Source organism: Cucurbita pepo, chromosome 6 (assembly GCF_057944985.1).
Source record: "Cucurbita pepo subsp. pepo isolate OVF chromosome 6, ASM5794498v1, whole genome shotgun sequence".
NCBI classification, from domain to species: domain Eukaryota; kingdom Viridiplantae; phylum Streptophyta; class Magnoliopsida; order Cucurbitales; family Cucurbitaceae; genus Cucurbita; species Cucurbita pepo.
The window spans coordinates 4,444,304-4,463,272 of NC_141803.1; the positions used below are offsets into that span (position 1 = coordinate 4,444,304).

The 18,969-nt window shown below is 38.9% G+C and overlaps 4 protein-coding genes across 5 annotated transcripts; 3 read left to right on the forward strand and 1 right to left on the reverse strand.

The window, feature by feature from the left end:
* The first annotated feature begins 297 nt into the window (after positions 1-297).
* LDL2 (LSD1-like2) lies at positions 298-3,973 on the forward strand. Its single transcript, XM_023679289.2, has 2 exons — positions 298-2,322; positions 2,411-3,973. Exons 1-2 carry the CDS (start codon positions 792-794, stop codon positions 3,457-3,459), a joined length of 2,580 nt encoding a protein of 859 aa, XP_023535057.2. The 5' UTR covers positions 298-791; the 3' UTR covers positions 3,460-3,973.
* Positions 3,974-4,891: 918 nt separating this feature from the next.
* LOC111796620 (uncharacterized) lies at positions 4,892-10,272 on the forward strand. Its single transcript, XM_023679325.2, has 12 exons — positions 4,892-5,094; positions 5,448-5,561; positions 6,210-6,320; positions 6,403-6,465; positions 6,589-6,702; positions 6,790-6,939; positions 8,139-8,216; positions 8,281-8,502; positions 8,740-8,826; positions 8,900-9,019; positions 9,197-9,289; positions 9,842-10,272. Exons 1-12 carry the CDS (start codon positions 4,948-4,950, stop codon positions 9,899-9,901), a joined length of 1,359 nt encoding a protein of 452 aa, XP_023535093.2. The 5' UTR covers positions 4,892-4,947; the 3' UTR covers positions 9,902-10,272.
* Positions 10,273-10,761: 489 nt separating this feature from the next.
* On the forward strand, positions 10,762-15,077 carry LOC111796635 (uncharacterized). Of its 2 annotated transcripts, none has more exons than XM_023679350.2 (5): positions 10,762-10,915; positions 11,939-12,231; positions 12,309-12,431; positions 13,627-13,917; positions 14,521-15,077. In XM_023679350.2, the coding sequence occupies exons 2-5, from the start codon at positions 11,983-11,985 to the stop codon at positions 14,728-14,730; spliced, it is 873 nt and encodes a 290-aa protein (XP_023535118.1). In that variant the 5' UTR covers positions 10,762-10,915; positions 11,939-11,982; the 3' UTR covers positions 14,731-15,077. The 2 variants fall into 2 exon arrangements, with proteins under 2 accessions (XP_023535118.1, XP_023535119.1); XM_023679351.2 differs by having other exon boundaries at positions 10,785-10,915; positions 11,932-12,231.
* An 870-nt stretch (positions 15,078-15,947) lies between these two features.
* LOC111796661 (uncharacterized) lies at positions 15,948-18,432 on the reverse strand. Its single transcript, XM_023679380.2, has 3 exons — positions 18,295-18,432; positions 16,994-17,193; positions 15,948-16,189 (listed from the first exon to the last, which is right to left on the reverse strand). The coding sequence occupies exons 2-3, from the start codon at positions 17,168-17,170 to the stop codon at positions 16,133-16,135; spliced, it is 234 nt and encodes a 77-aa protein (XP_023535148.1). The 5' UTR covers positions 17,171-17,193; positions 18,295-18,432; the 3' UTR covers positions 15,948-16,132.
* Positions 18,433-18,969: the final 537 nt, after the last annotated feature.

Sequence of the window (18,969 nt, forward strand, 5' to 3'; positions counted from 1 at the left end):
AATACTCTATTTTGATTATTATACCTTCGAACTTGATATGTAACGAGCAGTTTTGTAAATGATGTTGTAAATGACATCAACGATATCGAACTATAACGACTATTTTAATTTATGTATAATTAAAATTGAGTTGTAAAGGATTTTTAAAATATATATAAACAATTAAAAGGAATTATTAAAAGTTTAATTGTAGCTCAATAAATAAACAAATAAACTATTAGAGAATAAATAAAAAAGAAAAAAGAAAAGAGAAAATAAAGTATATAAAAGGTCAATTTTCAAAATACGAAAATTTTTCCTTTTGCTTCAACTCGTTTCTACCCAAAACCCTAATTTCTCCTTTCTTCTCCGCTAATCCTTGGCCTTAAACCCATGCAGGCGAGTTGCCCTAATTGTGTTCGTCGATTCCATTTCTGATTTAGGTCTTCAATTTGGCGAATTTCGACTCCCCCATTGGCTTGGCTTAATCGAGATACGTTTTCTTGCTTCTGTTCTTTTTTAATTTCATTGTTTACGTCTGGGGCTGTGATTTTCTTTCGTCCATCTCAAAGCTTCACGTCGATTACGAGAAGTATTTTTGAGAAATTCTACCAGCGGAAGTGGTTTACGTTGTTTTGGGGGATACTCGTGCAAGGCGGTAATGTTATTTTTCAAATTCTGAGGTCTCTCATGGAGTTTCTCGATAATTGTGTGCTGATTGATTAGAATTTGACCAAATATGTAAGGAGTAGTGATCGAAACGAGGGTTCTTTTCTTAGACGGATTGAATTTTTTTAGGAACGTATTGTTGAATGATGGATAGCACCCCTGGTTTAGTTTTGAAACGTTCCTTGCGTAAGAAAGCTACTTCGCGAAATTATGACGAGGATTTAATGGACGAGGTTATAGAGCAGCATTTAGGGGGTGTTTCGAAGAAGAAGAGCAAAACGGCAGAGGATCTGGAGAAGGAAACTGAAGTTGAGGCTATGATAGCATTATCGGTTGGATTCCCAATTGATGCGCTTCATGAGGAGGAAATCAAAGCGGGAGTGGTCAAGAAATTGGGTGGGAAAGAGCAGAACGATTACATTGTTGTTAGAAATCATATCATCGCGAGATGGCGGGGTAACGTACGAATGTGGCTGTCGAAAGGGCAGATTAAAGAGAGTGTGAGCAGTGAGTATGAACATTTAATTAGTAAGGCGTATGATTTCCTTCTGTACAATGGATATATAAACTTTGGGGTGACACCAACCTTTACATCTCAAGTGGTAGAGGAGGCATCTGAAGGATCTGTGATTGTTATCGGTGCAGGTCTTGCCGGGTTGGCTGCAGCTCGGCAGTTATTATCGTTTGGTTTTAAGGTTGTTGTTTTGGAAGGTCGGAATCGACCTGGTGGACGAGTTTATACACAAAAGATGGGTCTGGAGGGCAAATTTGCTGCTGTGGATCTTGGTGGTAGTGTCATTACTGGTATCCATGCTAATCCTCTTGGAGTTCTAGCTAGACAACTTTCCATTCCACTTCATAAGGTTAGAGATAATTGTCCATTGTATAAACCTGATGGAACACTGATTGAAAAAGATACTGATGCTAAGATTGAGTATATTTTTAATAAATTGCTTGACAAAGTGACTGAACTGAGAAAGATTATGGGCGGATTGGCTAATAACATTTCTCTTGGAACCGTTCTAGAAAAACTCAGGCAATTGTATGCTGTGGCTCAGAGCAAGGATGAGCGACAACTTCTCGATTGGCATCTAGCAAACTTGGAATACGCAAATGCAGGATGTCTTTCGAATTTGTCTGCTGTGCATTGGGATCAAGATGATCCTTATGAAATGGGCGGCGACCATTGCTTTCTAGCAGGAGGTAATTGGAGATTGATAAAAGCATTATGTGAAGGAGTTCCGATATTTTACGGGCAGGTTGTTGACACCATTAAATATGGAAGTGACGGAGTAGAAGTAGTAGCTGGTGATCAAGTGTTTCAAGCTGATATGGTCCTGTGCACGGTTCCGCTTGGGATTTTGAAGCGAAAGCTTATCAGATTTGAACCGGAGTTACCTAAAAGGAAGGTGGCGGCGATTGAGAGATTGGGTTTTGGATTATTGAATAAAGTTGCAATGGTGTTTCCTCATGTTTTCTGGGGGGAAGACCTTGATACATTTGGATGTCTTCGAGAGCATTGCCATCAGCGGGGGGAGTTCTTTTTGTTTTATGGGTATCATACTGTTTCTGGAGGTGCAGTTCTTATAGCTCTTGTTGCTGGAGAAGCTGCTGAAGCGTTTGAATGCACAGATCCAACTGTGTTGCTCCACAGGGTTCTTGGAATTCTCAGAGGTATGATCTCTCCGGTTTTGGTTGTGAATTACCGTATGAATATTTCAGTAAGACTTCTCGTTTAACCTTGTTACCTCTCTACGTAAAGGCATATTTAGCTCGAAAGGGGTTGACGTGCCGAATCCAATACAGACGATATGCACGAGATGGGGCAACGATCCATTTTCCTATGGCTCGTACTCTCACGTTCGAGTTGGGTCCACTGGCAGCGATTATGATATTCTTGCAGAGAGAGTGTGGAACAGATTATTTTTCGCCGGTGAGGCCACAACTAAGCAATATCCAGCCACCATGCATGGTGCCTTCTTGAGCGGGCTACGAGAAGCTTCGTGTATTTACCAAGCAACTTGGGGACGATCAAACCATTCAAGGAAGTACATGACAAGAAATCTCAGACACGATATTCTGGTGGATCTTTTCAGGAATCCCGACATTGAAGTTGGAAATCTGTCATTTATTTTCGGTTCATCGTTAGATGGTGAAAAATCAATGGGGATCATGAAAATCACATTCAGGGACAAGGGAGAAAGTTCTAGCATTGAAGGACTGGCAGAGGATTGTGAAGATCCCTCACAACAACAGCTGCTGCAGCTTTACACAATTGTATCCCGTGAACAGGCACGCGAGCTGCTACTCGCGATTGAAGAGGATGAAAGTAGACTTCCTTATCTAGTGAAAGAGTTTGGCTTAAAGCTGATGGGACCGAGTGCCTTGGCTAATATTGGTAACTCGTTGATTTCTCGTATTGTCGGTGCTCGAAGAGGCCGGGGTAGGAATCGGCTGTCTGCTGGACCCCAACCCCAACCGCAAATGCAACCACAACTGCCACCCCAATCCCAACCACAACCACAACCACAACTGCCACCCCAATCCCAGCCACAACCACAACTGCAACTGCAGCCCCAGCCCGAACCACGACTGCAACTGCAGCCCCAGCACGAACCACGACTGCAACCGCAGCCCCAGCCCTGGCCCCAGGCAGAACCACAATTGCAAGCCCAGCCCCAGCTCCAACCCCAACCCCAACCCCAACCCCAACCCCAACCCCAACCCCAACAGCAACTCCAGCCTCAATCACAACTGCAGTTGCAACCCCAACAACCCGAACTACAGATACGATCACAGCCACAAATCTAATACATACTCTTCTGCTGCTGATATAAGAACCAACCTTGTTTTGGAAATGGAAGTACCCAGAACATGTGGGTGCATTGCATGAAAAGGGTGCCCACAAATGGGCATGCCTGTCCATTCCCAGATGACGAGTTGAACTATATAGCCCAAGGGATGATCAATTGTTTATTTCATTGTTTCACGATTTGGAAAACTGCCATTTTTTTAGCCTCGTAAGGATTGTTGGAAGCCTGAAGCAAACTGACAGTAATAACATCATCAGATGATCATGTGTAAACCTTTCGAGTAAATCATTGACTGTAAGACATCGATTTGGTGTCGGGTAGGAAACCATAGTAGTTACAATTCTTCCCTGTAGTTCTTGTAGTTCAATACAACTTTATGTCAACTCATTTTACACTCCAAATGGAAAGGTTGTACTCTTAGGCATCCATGGTTTTACTACACATTTTGTATCTGTAATATACACTCAATATTTTTTCCTGGAAAATTATAACCTACAGAACTCTTTCTTGCATTGCTTTGGTGTCTTATAGTTATCAGTTTATACTTTGGGGCTAAAGATGTTAAAAAAAAAGTCTAAGAACATCTCCTGATTCCGAAGTGGCGTAGGAGACATCTGGATCAATCACCGGATGTGCAACCCTGGTACTTTGACTGTACCAGTCCAAATCCATCGCTAGCCGGTATTGTTCTCTTTAGGCTTTTTTTCGGGTTTTCTCTCAATGTTTTAAAAATGCGTATGTTAGAGAGAGGTTTCCACACCCTTATAAAGAGTATTTCGATCCCCTCTCTAACCGATGTGGGATCTCACAATCCATCTCCCTTTGGGGTCCAGCGTCTTCGCTAACACATCGCCCGGTGTCCACTCCCCTTCGAGGCTCAACGTCCTTGCTAGCACACCGTCTAGTGTCTGGCTTTGATACTATTTATAACAATCCAAGCCCAACGCTAATAAATATTATCCTCTTTAAGCTTGCCCTCAAGGTTTTTAAAACGTGTATGCTAGGGAGAAGTTTCCAAACCCTTATAAGAATGCTTCGTTCCCCTCTCCAACTAACGTGAGATCTCCCACTCCTCGTTGTCATCACATGTCATTCTGAAACACAAGTATAAACCAGCATCATACCTAATCCAACTCTTATGTCGTAGATAAAGGCACTAACTTGGGCATAGATACAAACACCTCTAACCTTTACAAACCTATGTAATAAAATTTCGTTTTTGACCTATCGTTCTCTTTGAGATAAAGAAATATTTAAATGCATATTATCATCTCAAAAGTTGATGGTTCGATCTCTCACTCTACGATTGTAATAATTTAAATAAACTTTCGTACTATAGAATCTGAATTTTAGTATTCTTCAAAAAAAAAAAAAAAAAAAAAAAAAAACAAAAAAAAACAAAAAAATCCTATAAAATGACAGTGGTGGACTATTTTTTTTAGTCTTCAAGCCGCCGCAGCGCGCCACTTTCAGTTTCTCGAGGAAGATGTGGGGCTTATCCTGCTCTGTATTTTCTTATCCGTCGCCTAATTTCAGACCTTCATTTCCGGCAGCTACCCTTCGCTCCGCCACTTCTTTACCGGTGTCGCTCGATCGGAAACATTACACTTCCGACACTCCATTTGCTCCGGAGGTAACAAGAAAACTTCTCTCTCTTTGCACACTCTAAGATGCTTAGAAATGTGATTTCTCCGTCTTTTATTTTAACCGGCGGAGTGCATTTTGATTTCTTAGTAATCGGGTTTTGCCTAATCGAGTGGAACCTGAATCTCTCAAATACCTAACCTATCAGCTTAAGTAATAGAACTGAATTTATCAGCTTAAGATTTATTCTCATGTTTGGAGATAGTTTATTATGTGACTGATAAAACTCTTCTTCCTTCTTGCAATTCTTGTTGGTAGGTTATAGATCTTTCTATACATTATGGATCGTATCTGGTGCAATTTATATTGTATGTGCTAAGTTATGAAGGTCTTGATCAGCAGGTTGTTAAGGCGGTAGACTCCTTGCAGTATGAATTCAGGGCAGTGGATAATTTGGTGGCACGTAATTCTGCTAAAGTTCTCAAAGCCTTTCAGAATGCTCGGTTAGGATCTCATGTTAGTAAATCAATCTTATGCATAAGTGGATAAATTCTTGCAAAGCAATGTTTCACAATGTTAAACGATTAAATAATCTATTTGGTATTGTTGGTGCTTTATTTTCGATAGAGTTGATCTCATCCATCTTGTGAAAACATGCATTGGGAGATGCCACATCGGTTGGAGAGGGGAACAAAACATTCTTTATATAGGTGTGGAAACCTCTCCCTAGCGCTAGATGTGTTTTAAAAACCTTGAGGGGAAGCCCAAAGAAGACAATATCTGCTAGTAGTGGGCTTGGGTTGTTACAAATGGCATCAGAGTTAGACATCGGGCGATGTGCCAACAAAGAGGCTAAGCCTCGAAGGGGGGTAGACACGAGGCGGTATGCCAGAAAGGACGCTGGGCTCTGAAGGAGGGGGAGGATTGGGGCGTCCCACATCAATTGGAGAAGGGACGAGTGCCAGAGAGGACGCTGGACACCGAAGGTGGGGTGGATTGCGAGATCCCACGTTGGTTGGAGAGGGGAACAAAGCATTCTTTATAAGGGTGTGGAAACCTCTCTCTGGCATACGCATTTTAAAAACTTTGAGGGAAAACTCAAAAGAAAAAGCCCAAAGAAGACAATATATTGATGAGTGGCGTTTCTTGAAATTTTACTATCAGCATTTTGGAGGATCCACTGGCTATGGTCATGATGAAGCTGGAGGACGTGAGGCACTTGACAATGCTTTTGCTGAGATAGTTGGAGCAGAATCTGCAATAGTCCGATCACAGGTTTCAAGCAATTATTGATTTTATATTATATACGTATAGAACTAATTCCCTAGTTAGGTATTTATGATGTCTCTATCATCAGTTTTTCTCAGGTACTCATGCTATTACGTGTGCCTTGTTTGCGCTTTTGAGGCCAGGGGACGAGGTGAGTACACCTTAATGTCTCGTTTGATTACCATTTAGTTTCCGTGTATTGTTTTTGCAAATTAAGCTTATAAACACTATTCTCACGGGTTTTATAAATGTTTTTAACTAATTTAACCATCAGCTTTTGGCGGTAGCTGGTGCTCCATATGACACACTAGAGGAGGTCATTGGAAAAAGAGATTCTCAGGGATTGGGTTCCTTGAAGGATTTTGGGGTAGAGTATCGAGAAGTTCCAGTGAGCAACTAGTACCCGTACAAATAAAGCAATATGTTGCAAGATTTTTGAGCTTTCTCATATTGATTTTTTGGTTTTCTTCTTCAGCTTGCTGAGGACGGTGGACTTGACTGGGAAAAACTTGCAAGTTCTTTGAAACCTCAAACAAAATGTGCGCTCATACAAAGGTCATGTGGTTATTCTTGGCGGCGAAGTTTAAGTGTTGACGAGATAGGAAAAGCAATAAGACTGATCAAGGTAATTCTTTTGATTGAATGTCGTAACGAAGATTGATAGGATGGTCATTTTTGTAGCCAATTTCTCGGTTTTGTGCGCTTCAGTGTTCATCATTCAAGATAAAGTCCACCCTTCACCCTTCCCCTAAATACGTAAAAGTCTAAACCCACTGTTAGCAGATATTGTCTTCTTTAGGCTTTTCCTTTCAAGTTTTCCCTCAAGGTTTTAAAACGGACGTAGGATCTCACAATCCACCCCCCTTGAGGGTCCAGCGTCTTCGTTGACACACCGCCCAGTGTCTGGCTCTGATACAATTTGTAACAGCCCAAGTCCACTACTAGTAGATATTGTCCTATTTGAGCTTTCCCTTCTAGAGGTTTTAAAACGCGTATGGTAGAGTGAGGTTTCCACACCTTAATAAGCAATGCTTCGTCCTCCTCTCCACCTCACCCTTATAAGCAATGCTTCGTTCTCTTCTCCAACTACACCCTTATAAGCAATGCTTCGTTCTCCTCTCCAACCGATGTGGGATCTCACAATCCACCCCCTTGAGGGCCCAGCCTCCTCATTGACACAACACCGTCCAATGTCTGGCTCTAATACCATTTGTAACAGCCCAAGCCCATTGCTAGCAGATATTGTCTTCTTTGGACTTTCCCTTCCGGACTTCCCCTCAAGGTTTTAAAACGCGTATGTTAAGGAGAGGTTTCCACACTCTTATAAACAATGTTTCGTTCTCCTCTCCAACCAATATGGGATCTTACGAAATATTTGCTTGATTTACTTCAGATCCCTACTTATCGGGTTGAATGTAAAATAACACAGCTATCTTGCCTATTATTGACTAATAATTATTGAGATCGTAAATCTTGCATCTCCTATCTTCCTCTTTTCTTTCCCTTCTTTTCCTCTGTGCACTCTGAAGTCTAGTCTGTCACTAACCCTCCAATTTCTCTACTTCTTCATCTCGCTGGGTTTTCTTTTTGTTTTTAATTTCTCTGGCTCTCTGCTAATGTCAGTACGTACACTAGAATGAAACTATCGACGCATGACGTAGTATGACTTATGACCACTAGTTCATATGCTCTGCATGGTCAGCAAAAACAACAATGCCATCATCCAAGTGAGCTTGGAGAAATAATATTAATACCCTTCACGTTTTCTTTGTATACTTAAAACATTTAATCCTTTAAATAAAATACATTTGCTGAGATTTTCAGATGCAAAACCCTGATTGCTTGGTGATGGTGGATAACTGTTATGGAGAATTTGTGGAAACCATTGAACCTCCAACTGTGGTAAGTGATCTCAGGCTCCTTTTTCCTGCTGAAGAATAGCATTTCTATCAGTAATGGTTGGAAGGGCGCGGACTTAATTGCAGGAAGTTTGATAAAAAATCCTGGTGGAACGCTTGCACCTTGTGGCGGATACGTTGCTGGTCGAGACAAATGGGTGAAAGCGGCTGCAGCTCGTTTATCTGCACCCGGGTTGGGCGTGGACTCGGGTTCGACCCCTGGCGATATCATGAGGACATTTTTTCAAGGATTGTTTCTTTCACCTCAAATGGTTGGTGAGGCAGTTAAGGTAATTTGATTCTTTCCTCCTAGTTCGAGTTGTCTTTTGGTATGAAGACAAATTTTGTTAGGAATCACAACTCTCCACAATGGTATGATATTGTCTACTTTAAACATAAGCTCTCGTGGCTTTGCTTTGGGCTTCCCCAAAACGCCTCATGTCAATAGAGATGTATTCCTTATTTGTAGCCAATTTAGAACTCCCTCCCTACAATTCTCAGCAAATTTCTTTCTTTTCTGAGATCAGGGAATGATCCTAATAGCTGAAGTCATGGCATCAAAAGGCTACAAAGTCCAGCCACTACCACGTGTTCCTCGCCACGACACCGTACAGGTCTGTTGCGTTTCGCTTTCTCTATATATGTATTGAAGGTATTACGTCTTACGAATTCATATATTCCATTCAGGCAGTACAACTTGGAAGTCGCGAACTTTTGCTTGCGTTCTGTGAGGCCGTACAGAGAAGCTCTCCTGTCGCTTCGTATACGAAACCAGTTCCGGGAATAACTCCTGGATATGCATCAGAGGTAGAGTCGCAACTTCTTTACATTGATCAAATCTTAATGCTTTCATTTCAAATTGTTGAAGATGATTGACTGCTGAGTAGAACTAACATGAGAATGTGATTCAAACATCCTTCGTTTTGCAACAATTATGAGAAAAATTGACTGTATAAGCTTTGATGTCGAATAACATAACTACAGGTGATCTTTGCTGATGGAACTTTCATTGATGGAAGCACTAGTGAACTTTCTTGTGATGGACCTCTGAGAGAGCCATTTGCAGTCTTTTGCCAGGTTTGTGCTATTTTTGTGGAATACTCTCGTAAAATTACCGGTTCTTTTAACTTTAAAAAGTGTCTAATAGCTTAAACAAAAGAGTCACCCAAGCTTTGATCATTCTCAAAACTCCAACGTTTTCTTGTTTTCCTATATAATCCCATAAAATCTTAGACTCTGCCCTTACGCAAGTTTCGGATAGCGTTTCTAAGAGCATATCATCAATCTTCTTAGGTAGTCAAATTGATAAGCTCTCGTGGCCTTGTTTTTTGTTTCCTTAAAGGCCTCATACCAATGAAGACGTATTCCTTACTTATAAGCTCATGATCTTTCCTTTAATTAGCTGAAATGGGACTCCCTCCCAACAATCCTTAACAATGATATGACATACCGACTGGGACTAATGGGGATTTATTTGGCTTAATGTAGCAAACTTATTAGGCAATAGTTTGATTAACCAAGACTAAGTAACCTTTGGGACTGAATTTGTGAATGAACCGAATGTTTGTTTGTTTGATAGAAAAGTTCAGTATGAAAACCCTCTGATGAAGTGTTAACTTTGTGGTGCAGGGTGGAACACATTGGACCCAATGGGGCTTAGTTCTAGGGGAGGTTTTGAAATCTGTGTAGAATTATAGCAACAAAGGAGGGATGGGAACCATCATTCCCCCACCCCACACCATGCTTGGAACCTAGCCATGTGTCACGATCATGCTCATCCAAGGCATGTTGTCCGTGGCCGCATGCCCAAACAAGCCATCTTGGTAATCACCGAAACACTAAACCTTGTTGAAAATGTGAACGAACTAGAAAAACCAACCCACTTTCATTCAACTCCACCAAAATCTAGCACAATATATAAGGAGATAGGGAGCGGAATTTCCCACTCTCTCACGGATGAAATTGAACGCTGGTCCATTGTTGCAAGACGCTTGTGAAGAATTAGTGAAATTTAACTATCTCAATTTTCCGGCAATTGCATCGAAAATTCGAGTTTCTTTTGGATTTCCTTCCTAAATACTCCGTGTATTATTTATTATTTAGCTTACACCATTTTAACAATTTTTTTTTTTTTTTTTGTTACCCATATAGTTAAATTGATAATAAAATTATGCTATGATTGTTTGATATTAGCTATGGGCGATTGATGATCTCTGGTGCAAATAATAAGTCAGAGTGGGTACAGTGTTTAAATCAATAGAGAACCTTTTGAGTTTGGAGCCGCTATCCTTCGATTCGAATAAGTCAAATCCCTTCGGTCGGATATAATATAATAATAATAATAAATGCTAAAAAAGAAGAAATTATAACTTATTTTAAGCTAAGATTTGAAAAGAAACGGAATATAATTTAATTGGATCTTTAAAAAAAAAAAAAAAAAAAAAAAAAAGGACATCCCATGTTGTGCACGCGGAAACTTAGTTATGGAAGCAGTGAAACTTACGACGTCGTTTCAGCTACCAAAGAGACGAGTGGACGACGTGTTCGATACACGAGATTCACGAGTGGAAAATTCATCAATCGTACTTCGATCATTACAATTATTAAATCTACATCACGACGAACTTCCCCAGAATTTCTAAGAATCAAGCATCGGAATCTTCAACAGAAGCCAAACACTTTCAGGTTTCAATTTCCTATCTGGTAAGATTCCTTTCGCTTTTTCGCTAGATTTTCAGTGTTGTAGCATGTAGCATCTCGAAGCCTGTTGTTGTTGTTGTGGTAATGATAAGGAAATAGAAAAGGAAATCATAATCGCCTTTGTAATTGACTTCATTTCACTTCACTTTCCAAGTTCGAAGAACCGCTTTGGATCTGACTTTTGTGCGATCATTACAACACCTTGATTACGTTCTTCTTCTCATTTGTGTCACACTAGCTTTATTTCTCCTCTTCTGTACTTGTTCTGATGAAATATAGGAGAATGGAACGGAAAAGTAGGCGAGATAATGAGAAATGCGATTAGCATTGATCGTATTACGCAAGTTTCGTTATGTAGAAGCTCTACTTTCCGAGCCTGAACTCAGGTTGCTGCTGATGTGGTATTTCTAAATGTTTCATAGCTGTTTAGCGAAGCTATGTAATTAGTATGTTTCTAGTTACTAAGAGTGTTTTCTAACTGCGAATAATGATTTACCCGAGCTGGAACTGTAGAGATTTCGATTCCTAGAAGACATTTTTTAGCTGATTAGATTGAAATATGGAGAATCTAGCACTTCTTAGTACTTTCCCAGTAAGGATGTGGAAGATGGTCCAGAGACATGAGAATACCAGCTTATATTTGTTCTTAGCTAGGATCTGATATCAAAAGAAAAAAAAAAATCCCACTATTCATTTAATCATCATCTAATATGTGGTAGGTTGTATGATGTTTATGTATACAACCTACAATTTACAAGTCCAGGAAATAAAGATATCACCAAGGAATAATTCATATGTTTTAAATTGTCAAGTTGCAACGATGGTAAGAGATCGGTTAGGAAATGGAAAGCAACTGTGAGCCTATGAATTTTATGAATGATTTAGGTTTTTATTTGAGCTTTTCCCCCCTTAATTTGTTGGCTTTTAATTAATTCTCGGATGAAACTTCGAACTTAACTCTTTGCTCTAGAACTACTGAGTCGATTGTGCTTTCGGATGCTTATTAAGCTTTATTTCAATCTGCAGATCTCATTTCTGGGTAACCTCAGTGGTACATATCAGCAATCACAATGGATTATGGATATATGATTTTTCTGGCGGTTACTTCCTCTGTTGTTCTCACATCAGTATTTTCATTATGGCTCCTTTCCCAACATCTGTCTAACTGGAGAAAACCAGCAGAGCAGAAGGCCATTGTTGTTATAATTCTTATGGCTCCCTTGTATGCTGGTATCTCCTACATCGGTCTGTTAGAATTTATGGCAAGCAGTACTTTCTTTTTGTTCTTGGAATCAATTAAGGAATGTTATGAGGCCTTGGTAAGATTTTGATCCTATAGAACTTCTGCGAATGAAAGATTGATTTCTTATAGTAACTTCCTAGTTTTTCCTTGTAGGTGATTTCTAAGTTCTTGAGTTTACTCTACAGCTACTTGAATATATCCATAAGCAAAAACATTGTACCAGATGAGATCAAAGGTAGAGAAATCCACCATTCTTTTCCGATGACCCTCTTTCAGGTAGATTTTTTTTCTTCTCTGTTCATGTACTAAAAAGGATATACCAGGCCATTCCTTTGATGTTCATTTAGATTCAATACATCATGATTTGTTGTCGTTACTAGAAAAATATGAAGCATTAAGGTTTTATGTGCTACTATGCTTCTTGAAACATTTCATTCTTCTTGTTTTATCTTCTCAAACCCGGAAAAATTGAAATCAAGAATAGGGATCTTTGACGAACGGGATCAAGAATTATTAATTATTTTATTATTTCAACACAAGAACAAGAAAAGGAATTTTTCTGGTAAAGGAGCTCTCTTTGTCTAATTCGTAGTCTCTACCCAGTGATCTTTCCAAGTTCAGATCTTGGCCTTTCCTATCTGCCAACAACCTGCCAAAATCGGGGTAGGACCCTCCATAGCATCAGGTATGTGTTTCCAAAACGAACAAGATACGGGTTGAGAAGGGGGCTGCTACAAGAATGGAATATTCCGAAGCATTCCCTGAAGAAAGAATTTGAACTAATTGTGCCACTTGCGCAAAGACGACTGACTTTGGAAGTGGAACACAAAGTGGAGGGTCTGCCGTTCTTAACCGGGAAAAGAGTGGGACTTGAAAAGAGGATGGGAGAGAGGGGAACTCAAACAAGTAATAGAAGAGAGGAGAGAGCCTGAAAAAAGCCGTACTGTGTTGTTTCTATAAACAAATTGTGTGAATTTAGCCCAATCATTCCAGATAACGCTTGCATCCTCTGTATTACCGCGGCTTACAAAGGAATATTTGACTGTGATCAGTTGAACTCTAGAAAACTAATACAAGTCAGTAACACATTTGAGAATCTATGGCAATGATGATAAGCTGGTCAAACGGACTGATTAAACCTTTAAACAATGAAACTAATATCATGTTGAACAATTTTGCCCTCTCATTTTTTCCTTTATACTATTATTACACCAGTAGCTCTATGAATATCCATCCATGGTCAAAGTTGACACTCTGAAATCGTTCATACATACATATACATTTCCTGAGTATTTTGTTACTCAATTTCGTGGTTTTTTGGAATATGATTAATTCGATTTCTTAAATACTTCTTGCCCAACTTACAGCGCAAGTTCACAGCTTAGTAAAACTAAACCAGTCACTTTATTTCTTTGGGTTTTATTGGATGACCAAAGAGTAACTGTGAATGTCGACTCCTTATCAATTGCAGCCTCACAGTGCTCGATTAAATCATCACACATTGAAGCTTCTCAAGATCTGGACCTATCAATTTGTGGTGATTCGTCCTGTATGTTCCATCTTGATGATCTCTCTTGAACTAATTGATGTATATCCAAACTGGCTCAGCTGGACATTTACTATCATATTAAATGTCTCTGTGTCACTGGCTCTGTATTCCCTGGTGGTTTTCTATCATGTATTTGATAAGGAGTTGAAACCACATAGCCCTCTTGCGAAGTTCTTGTGCATCAAAGGGATTGTCTTTTTCTGCTTCTGGCAGGTAATTTTCTCGTTCCGAGTTTCTCAGATTTTTCATTTAGCCTAATCATCGGAATATGTCATCGTATTCCTTTGTAGTTAACATGTCATTTTCCCAAAATTTAGAACCAGTCACTTGCGACTGGGCCATAGAGAAATGTACTTGTCGGTTATATATATTTCCCAACTGATTTGGTGCTTTACATGCATGGAATTTCATTACTCTCGTTGAGCTGTATTCCATCCTACCAAAACTGAAAATAAGATGTTGCTGTACTGCCAGTGTACAGTGGTGATGATATTGTAAGTTAGTTGTAGGTTACTGGTTGTTGTTATGATTGGTTGTGGTAGCTTAACTGATTTCTTCGATATCGTTATCAAATCGGCAACGCAAGTATTAAATATGGACGTAGAGTTCGAGTAATTAAATTAATGAATGACAATATTATACCTTCACTCTTATAAGTTTGCAGCTACCTTTTGAAATGTTCTGTAAGTCTCAATAAACAATAATCCCTCAAGGATAATTCTTATTTGCTCAAGTATGCATTAAGGCTAACTATTATTGAAACTAATATTTCACGCTTTCAATTAAAACAACTTAAATCATCGTTTTCTTTTTCAGGGAATCGTTCTTGAGATGCTTGCTGCAGTGGGCATAATCAAAGCAGAACATGCCTGGTTCGATGTGGAGCACATAAATGAAGCCATACAAAACACTCTGGTTTGCGTGGAGATGGTTTTCTTTGCCATGGTTCAGATGTCTGCGTACAGTGCTAGCCCGTATAGAGATCAATCTGCAGCAAAATCTAAATCGGAGAAGAAGGAACAGTGAGCTCCCCCTTGGTAACACGCATCAATACAGATGAGCACTGAATAATATATCTCAGCTTTTATGAATGTTTTCTGCTCTTCAGCATCGATTATATGTGAACTTTTGAGAGTTGTATTTGGAAAGTTTGTTTTGGCTATTACCAGTTAGGCGACATTGTTGTGCCATACCCTCTGTTGAAGTCGAGCTCTCGGTATAAAAACTACCTTAGCAGGTCGTGTGGCTGACCAATCTGCTCGTGTTGTTGCTGTTAGCCTGTTTTGTATCTCTTTGTAGAACATTTATAGCACGAGAATCTGATTACACAGAAAAAATAATGATAATAAAATGCTGCCATCGTTTTGGGGAAATCTTTCTTAGTCTTCTTGCTTTCATGTTTAATCCCAAAGAAGATAAGACATGCCGAAATATACCTAGAATATTTAGAAATTACTTTTGTTAAATATCACAATTCGAAGGTGTGAAATCCCACATCGGTTGGGGAGAACGAGGTGTGGAAATCTCTCCTTAACAGATACGTTTTAAAAACCTTGATGGGAAGCCCGAAAGGGAAAGCGCAAAGAGGACGATATTTACTAGTGGTGGACTTGGACTGTTACAAATGGTATCAGGGCCAGAAACCAAGCAATGTACCAATGAAGAGGCTGAACTTTGAAGGGGTAGACACAAGGCAGTGTACCTGAAGGGGTAGACACAAGGCGGTGTACCAAAGGACGCTGGGCCTCGAAGGGGTGTGAATTGGGTGGTCCCACATTGATTGAAGAAGGGAGTGAATGTCAGCAATAATGCTAGGCCCCAAAAGGGGGTAGATTGTGAGATCCCACATCGATTGATGAGGAGAATGAAACGTTTTTTTATAAGGGTGTGTAAACCTCTACCTAACAGACGCGTTTTCAAAACCTTAAAGGAAAGTCTAAAAGGAAAAGCCCAAAGAAGACAATATCGGCTAGTGGTGAACTTAGGCCGTTATAATTGGTACATCTACCTTATAATGGAGCTTACTACTAGTATCACCGATTAACCATTGATGATATCCATCCACCTAAAGTACTGATAAACGAGCAAGGGAGGCCTAAACACGAACGTTAATACTCTAAGTAAATCATGGAAGATTTTGACAGTCAAAACACCTAACGTTCAATCGTCGAGGCCTCCCAATATTACACCGTGCACATAATTAAAAGAATGCATATAAATTTGATCCCGGTAGGAGATGAAAGTGAAAGAAACCAAGAATATAGGATAATCACACTGAAAGTTCGTTTTGCAACTTAAAACATTTAAGGATATTGATACAGAATCATATACCACACCGGGCAACCAACGAGAAAGCCTAGCAACCCTACCTTCTGTAATTTTACTTCTATAGCTTAACTTGTACCCACCATTCACGAGCTAGTACTGATCACAGAGACAGCCCAGCAAACAGCAACTCCAGTTCTTCTTCCTGTGATGCAGTTCTCTGACAAACGAAAACGAGATAACAAACAGAAAAGATATCAAATTCCGAGTTCAAATCATGAATTTCACATTACTTCTAACTTCCAAGAAATTTCTGCAACCATGAGAAAGTTTATGACTCGACTGTAGAACAGCACGTGTTAAAATTATCGAGTATATGCTCTTTTGGAACGAAACTAAGATCTTTTTCACGATGTTATTCTAGACTAAATGGACCGAAAGAAAATTGTGAAATAGAACTTGAAGCCTTGTATGAAGAAAAATCTATCTGAAATTACCAATAAGAAAATAGGAAAACAGAGAGTAAAAGTTTAATTATTGGAAATCAATAGAATCATTGAAAGGTAGACTAAAGATGAATAGATGTTCTTCTAATTAGGAAAGCTGCAAATTATTACTATTAGATAATACCACTGCAAAGAATTCGTACAAGTACAAGCTTTAAAATGAATGTGAAACCTAAAGACATCAATATGAACGAACAAATAAACAAACTCTAAAGTAAGCAATCAAACCATTAAGCATTAGGCAACGACATCTTGTTGAAAATATCAATTTCCTTTGCGATTTCAAAATGTCCCTTTCGAAACACAACAGATATGCAACGTTGTTTAAAATATCAATTTCCTTCGCAATCCTTTCAAAACGTCCCTTTCGAAACACAACAACAGATATGCGAACAAGATGGCTATAACAGATACTAATTTAGACTGCGAATGCAGGGTAATAGAGTGCAAATATAGTTTTATAACCAACAAAATTATTAACATGAACTGATTTTATGATTGCTGCAGTTCCATGATACCTGAATTGATAAAAGCTGCAGAATTTTGTTTAAAACCCGCATCCGATGAGTAGCATAGGTGCTGTTAGAAGGAAGCTGTTGAACTCGTTTCATTTCTTCCTGAACAACCACCTTTGCCTCTTGATGTCCCATTTGTTTCCCGTCGTTTTTAGGCAAGACACTGACTTTACCTTCCATGATCGGTCGATGGACCAGATAATCTACATATGGTCATCGAAATTGATATACAAATATAAACATCATGGTATACAAAGAATGTGTGTATGTATAACTAACAAATGCTGCATTGGATTAGGGTTCATCTCCCTCAAATCACCAGAAGAAAACAAACTCCCAACTGGGACTCGAAGTCATAATACTATCCAATCTCAGAAAAGGAAGTATCCAATCTCAGAAAATCAAGCACTTAATCTATAACAGCCCAAGCCCAAGCCCAAGCCCAAGCCCACCGCTAGCCGATATTGTCCTCTTTGGGCTTTCCCTTTCGATATTTCCCTCAAGATTTTTAAAACACGTCTGCTAAGGAGAGGTTTTCACACTCTTATAAAGAATGTTTTGTTCCCCTCTCCAACCGACGTGTGATCTCACAATCCACCCTCTTCAGGACCCAGCGTCCTCACTGGCACTCATTCCCCTCTCCCATTGACGTGGGATCTCAATTAATCTATAATGAAAACCATGACCAAGTACAACAGCTACTGCTAATTAAGAAGCTGAAACTCATTTTTAGCCCTTAAGCTTTCGTAACGATTAAGTTCTTGTACTTTAAACAATGCAACGATTCAACTAAATGTTTAGGAAACTAACAAATACAAATGGATCGATAATCATCGTCGATATTGAATCACAGGAGGTTTCTCAACTTCATTCCCTCACTCAAATTCCATTCCCAAACCATTCTCCAATCGGATATTTAGTGAAAATTTTAAGTCAAGAACTAAACCGTCACACGAACAGAAAAACCAAATTACAGAATCGCCATAACTACATGAAGCAGAAAACCCTAAATGCAGCCAATTCCATTTCTTGTTCATTCACTAAGAAATCTGTCCTATAGCCTGAGAATCATGATAAAGAAGGTTTCAAGACACAAACGACTCCAGATTCCTCCACCGTTAGGTCTAAAAATCCGCAACAGAGAGAAAACGATTCCAAATCAAAATGAACTATTACAGGCTCAGAATCAATATTCACTAAGTCCACCCGATCTCTTTCTCGGCAACCAAACAGAAAATTCTCCATAATCCTAAAACTTTAACCTAAAGAAAATCAGAAACAAAAACAAAATCTTACGAACTCACCGGCTTCGTCGTTGCCCAAACTTCAGCACCCCCAGCAGCAGCACAGATCCTCTAGGATCGCTATTGCAGAAGCTCTACACGTATGCCGTTGCTTGCCATTGAAACGACATCGTTTCATCGTTCCAGGGTTTATTCGGTGAGCCGGTAATACTAATATTAATAATAACATTCTTAATATAATTATATATTATAGTTGTAATAAATATTTTTAATTAGTGTCTAATAATTTTTTTTTTAATTTTATATTTAATAAATCAGTTTATTTTTAATTTTTTCTCGAATATATTAATAATTCATTAAACTTTTTTAAAATTCAATATAAAAACTAAATTTATAATTTAATTTTTTAATTACAAAATTAAAATATATAAACATATTTTAAGGAGAATATTTGAGCTAAGGTGGATGCCACGTGGACACCACATGGCTCTTGTTCGATATCCCACTCTGTTAATGTCAACTAGTGGTGCTTACGTCAATTTTCCATTATCGTAATTATTTCTTTTTTTTTTTTAGATTGTTTAATTATTTATTTATTAGTTTATTTACGTCAACTTTTATTAATTTATAGTGGAGGTTAAAATATTAGTTTAGTGTTTATTAGCAAAATATAATAATAATAATAATAAATTTTGAATTGGCATAAATAATACATAGTTTAAATAATTATTTCTA